This window comes from Pygoscelis adeliae, unplaced genomic scaffold, assembly GCF_000699105.1.
Source record: "Pygoscelis adeliae isolate BGI_AS28 unplaced genomic scaffold, ASM69910v1 Scaffold706, whole genome shotgun sequence".
NCBI classification, from domain to species: domain Eukaryota; kingdom Metazoa; phylum Chordata; class Aves; order Sphenisciformes; family Spheniscidae; genus Pygoscelis; species Pygoscelis adeliae.
The window spans coordinates 107543-112614 of NW_008824953.1; the positions used below are offsets into that span (position 1 = coordinate 107543).

The 5072-nt window shown below is 44.1% G+C and overlaps 1 protein-coding gene across 1 annotated transcript in view; it reads left to right on the forward strand.

Annotated features, from left to right (window-relative positions):
• The window catches only part of CWC25 (CWC25 spliceosome-associated protein homolog (S. cerevisiae)), a 7396-nt gene extending 2446 nt beyond the window's left edge, over positions 1-4950 (forward strand). The window contains exons 5-10 of the mRNA XM_009325621.1: positions 327-454; positions 698-767; positions 1255-1442; positions 2016-2102; positions 2693-2854; positions 4128-4950. Coding sequence (XP_009323896.1) covers positions 327-454; positions 698-767; positions 1255-1442; positions 2016-2102; positions 2693-2854; positions 4128-4242 — 750 coding nt within the window. The 3' untranslated portion in view covers positions 4243-4950. The remainder of the gene's footprint in view (positions 1-326; positions 455-697; positions 768-1254; positions 1443-2015; positions 2103-2692; positions 2855-4127) is intronic.
• The last annotated feature ends 122 nt before the right edge of the window (positions 4951-5072 follow it).

Sequence of the window (5072 nt, forward strand, 5' to 3'; positions counted from 1 at the left end):
GGAATTAATTTCTCTTCCTTTCAAGTTCAGTGTTATTTTACTCTTCTTGATCTTCTGGTGTGCTTTTTTTTTTTTTAGCTAGTGATTAATTGTTGATTTAGTACTACGGAGTGATTGCAGACAGGATTTGACATGCACTAACACCAAACTGACACCAGGGAAGACTCCATTAAGCTCTTTAGTTTTGAGAGAGGACCTTGTTAAATGGTTTAGGTTTTGTTCCAGGAGCCTTTCCACAGAGAACTCTGTTACTTTGCCTTGTGATACTGACTGCCCAAGTGTAGAGACAGTGATTATTACTAATGAAATGGTGTCTTGCTTTATAGCTGCAAAACAGTTTAGATAAAAAAGAGAAAAAGAAGAAGAAAGAGAAGAAGAAGAAGCACAAGAAACATCGACATCGCAGTTCTAGCAGTGAAAGTGACAGCAGTGATGAGGAGCGAGGCAAAAATAAGTATGTTTTGAGGTTTTGTAGTAAAAATACCATGTTTCCTGGTTAGCTTGTTTTTCATGTCTTTTTCTAGTACTCTCTGAGTTTTATCTTTCTAACTGATGCTCTTAATTTGCCTAAATGTTTCTTTATGTTACTTCATTGTTTTTACATCGTTAAATTATTTTTATGACATTTTAATGTTAAAAAAGTATTGTGTTCTTGAATTTCACCTGCTTCAAAAGTACTATTCTGTTTTCTCTTTAGGTCTCAGAAGAGGATGAACAGTTCCTCCTGGAAACCTGCTCCTTCCAAAGTCCCGGGATATGGCTTACAAGTAAGTTTGTGTGTTTCGCACAGCTCTTTCAGTAGCAACTGCCCCGAGTTAGGGAAGAGCAAGAGTTTTGGCAGTTTGTTGCAAGACTGCTTCACCGGCTAGAAGAGGATTATGAGGGGGACATGATATAATAAAGTTCATATTCAATTCGGAGCCATCTAAGCCTTGAAACTAAAGTTGTTCAGATCCTGGTAGGACTTTTGTCTGCTCTGAACTCACGTTAAGTTTTATTCAGTTTCTCTTCAGAGTCACACATCTGTTTAAATACTCTGCTTGAATGTCTTGGCAGTGTAGTTTGCTGAACATGATACAGAAGTAATCTTTTTAGACGCGGGTGTTAATAAGAACCTAGGAAGTGGGATAAGTAAACGCAAACCACAGTGTACGCTCCTTCCTGCACTTAGCCTAGCCTGAGGTCTCCTGTGGCCTTCCATTGTTGTTGTGCTCTTACAAGACGTCTCTCCTGAAAGACGCTTTTGAATTCCAGGTTAGAGACTCTGACCAGAGCCACAGGTCTCGGAGCTCTCCAGCTGCCAGCCAGGAGAGGGCCCACAAGCACCGGGATCGCTCCAGGTCCAGGAGCCAGTCCCGCTCTCCTCAGAGACGCTCTAGCAAGAAGAATTCAGAACAATCTGGATGCAGGGGGTCAAGATCTCCTTCTAGACACAGTAAACAGTGAGTGTGGCTAATCTGGATGATGTAAACCTAGGGGTGCCGGTGAGGGAGTTCTCTGGAATCAAAATCCCTCTTATTCAGTCTCCTTCTACCACTTTAGTGTTCTGGCCACATCATTGCTCAGTTCTGGGTGTAAAGGCAGGAGCTGTGCAGCTGCACAAGAGTGCAGAAGCACACAGGTTAGCTCCTGGAGGGGACACGCTGTCTGCAATTGCACTCTTCGTTTGGGACACCCTCTTTCTAGGTACAAGTCTTTAGGTGTTGCTTGTGACTGTTCCTTTAATAGGTATTTATAATTGTTGAATTATCTTTGCTAAAGGTAAATAAAACCTGATAAAATCAGGTACCGGGTGTTTATTGTTTGCTGATGAAATAATTAAAACTGAGTAAAAATAGATGGAAATTTACAGTATATTAAGAGTCATTAGAATTTGTTTTCAAAGTGGACAGGTGACAGCCCTGCAGTTATGGGAGACGTCTTGGTTTCAGAATGTGTACAAAAAATCCGGGGAAAGTTTGGAGGTGTGATAATGTATGTTTGTCTGTCCTAATAAGGGTGTTTCTGGGTTACAGACATAGCAATCGGGAGGAGAAAGGGAGAGCTAGAAGCCCTTCCCCTAAAAAGAGCTATCGACGACAGCATACTGCGGGTTACACAAGGTAAGCAAGACCTCGTCCCTGTGCTTTGGAAGTTGTCCTGGTGATTGTGAAACAGCTGGGTGTAATCTGTGAACCAAATTTTATTTTGTTAACTAAAGTAGATTGGATCGAATCTCCAGAAAGTCGGACAGAGAGTCCTGAAGTGCTCGGTTTGGTGCTCTTGAGCTTGACTGTTAGTTAAGACGTCGGGCAGCTTCCCAAACCAATTCACATGGTTGCTGGTTCTCCATGTGTCTCGCATCACTGTGCAAGGCAGTAATGTGAAGTCAGTCTTTGTCCCATGGACTGTTAATTTGAAGCATTCTGTTTCACTGTCATCAGGAAAATATCACCTTGACAGCATCATCTTACCAGTCAATTAAAAACAAGAAGGCTGAAAAGAGGGAGAAAACAGACTCTTGCTAGGGGCGTGGTAAAGCAGAATATTTAGACGTGTCCTTACAAGCTTTGCTGATTGGCTACCAAAGAAAAAAAACATGTTAAACGCCCCTAATTTTGGGGATTGTAAATCATCTTAAAGAAAGGAAAGCGAGAGGGGGGTGGGGCCCAGCGTGCTCTTGATGCTATTGTGGTGTTCTCTACACAAATAGGAAGATCTCTCCAGAGGAACTAGAGCGTAAACGCCAGGAGATGATGGAAAATGCCAAGTGGCGGGAAGAGGAGAGAGCAAACAACCTCAGGAAACACCGAAAGGAGGAGGAGCTGGAGCGAGAACTGGAGAAACTCGACTCCCGAGACGGGAAGTTCTTCAAGTGAGTGTCTTTCATTATCTGCTTTTTCATTCAAGGGAACTATAGGCCACAGCTTCTGAGGAGTGCGTGATGGCCTCATCCTTTGAGATGTTTCAGATTATGGTATAGGATCCATCTCCACTGTGTTTTACAGTAGAACTGGTGACATCTACTGTTCCCAAATTCTTTTCTTAACCCAAAAGGTAGCTATTTCTATGATGGCCTTGGTAGTCAGACTCGGAAACCGGTAACCAGTTATTTTTTGCCATCCTGTGGAAATGCCTAGTAGCGTTTTACATGCAGATATTAAAAAGTTCTCTGTTTTTAGGAGCTTGCAACAGTTTTAGGCCTGCAAGTCCGCTGGAGCCTGTGTGCCAAGAGCCTGTGGGACTGAAACCTGTGCTCCACAAGAAATAAGACCATCTCTAAACACAGGTGGTAACTCGCAGTCCCTTGCGCACATGGCAGGCAAAGGAAACTGGAGTGGCACAAGGCCTTCCAGAAAGTGCAGTGGTGTGTAAGAAAGATCCTATGGCAGCGTTACGTATTTTGGAGTTGCTGCAGCATAGTATTCTCCAGGCTCTACAAATTAATCGGAGGAGAACGTATACTTAATTCCAGAAGCTGCCCAGAGCTGGGATCCACATAAGGGTGGCTTAAAATCACAATAGATTTTCTCCATGAGCAAAATCTCTTGTGGAGAGAGATTTTCCTGTGTTTCCCTGTGCGGAAGCAACTGGCTGAGCTAACAGACTTTGTGTTTATTGGCATGTTGTTTGAAGAGGGAGGTGGGCACGAGGAGATCATTCAGAAGAGCGCAGCGGCGTGATCTGAAGTAGTAAAAGAGAGCGAGTGGTCACAGGGATCCCTCCTCTCTCCTGTAGCTAGCGCAGTCATTTACAGCATGAGCTCTGGCATTCAGGCTCCCGGAGGACCGCTGCCCTCAGTTCAGGAACACATTGCTTTTCCCTCGTTTGCTTCGCAGAAAGCAACCGAGTCCCCTGTGACGGATGCATTTGTAATTAACGGTTAGTTATATTTGGAAGACGGAGGAGATTTGAGAGCTACTGAAAATATATTTCTGAGCACTGACCTTAAATAAGGCATCGAATCTGTTACAAGCCAAACTAAAAGCTATTCAGTTCTTTCGGTGCAGATTTTAAGAGGAAATAATCTGCTGTTTTCTATGTTAGATTACTTTAGGTAGCTGACTTGGGGATGGTGAATCCTGCTAGAAATGGTGTAACGTTTGGGAAGAGATTCTAATATCTTTCTCTGGTTCAACTTCCTGCAGTCGCTTAAAACTAGAGAGTGCATCTACTTCCACCCTGGAAGATCGGGTGAAACGCAATATCCACTCCCTTCAGAGGACTCCCGCTGCCTTGGAAAAAAACTTTATGCAGAGATGAAACTTGTTCTTCCTCTGCTCCTGCGCAGAAGTTAAACGGACGCTCATTCCCAAAGGTGAGGCACCTCCAGCACAGACTCGCTGCTCTCCGCAGGAACAGTTCCCATCTCCCAAAGAGGCGCTGGGTTGCCGTGCTGCAGCCCGCGGCGTCTTCTGGACTGCTGGCATCGTGAAGACATTTGTAATGACCGTGCAAGCCAACCTGTGCTGGAGAACTCGTGAGCCTTTGTATTCTATTTTTAACGTATTGCCAGATCTTTTTCCTTCTCTCCCCACCTCGACTGGTATCATTTTTGTACATTGTTATTACCAGATCATGCCAGGTGGTAACTGCTTTCTACACTGGGCAGATTGTCCGAGCTCTTTATATGACACAGCAAAAGCCCTATTTTTGTTAGTCCTTAAAAATCAGAGCGGAGCAAATTTGCGAGTGAGGTAATGTCACGGAATTTGAGAAAGCCACGTGAGTAACGGACAAAATCCCGTTCAATACTGTCGCCGTTTCAGGTGTGGGTTTGGAGCGTGATGGTAGACGAGTCTGCAAAATATCTGCAGCCGCTATTTAATCGCTCACAGATTTGAGTGGTGTTTGACCCAAAGGGAGCTGCTTCGGAGGGAAGGGAGATGAGCAGAGCATAGCTGATACAGCAGATATTTCTCTGGGATTTTGTAATGTAAGTAATGTGTATATGTACAGCAGCGTAGATCTCTTTTTAAAAAAAAAAAAAAAAGAAGAAACTTGACCGTCATTTTTAAATGCTCTTTGTGGCTTTTGGGGGTGGGGGGGGCAGGGGTAAACCTCGCTGTCACAGGGAAGGTTGGGCGAGGGCC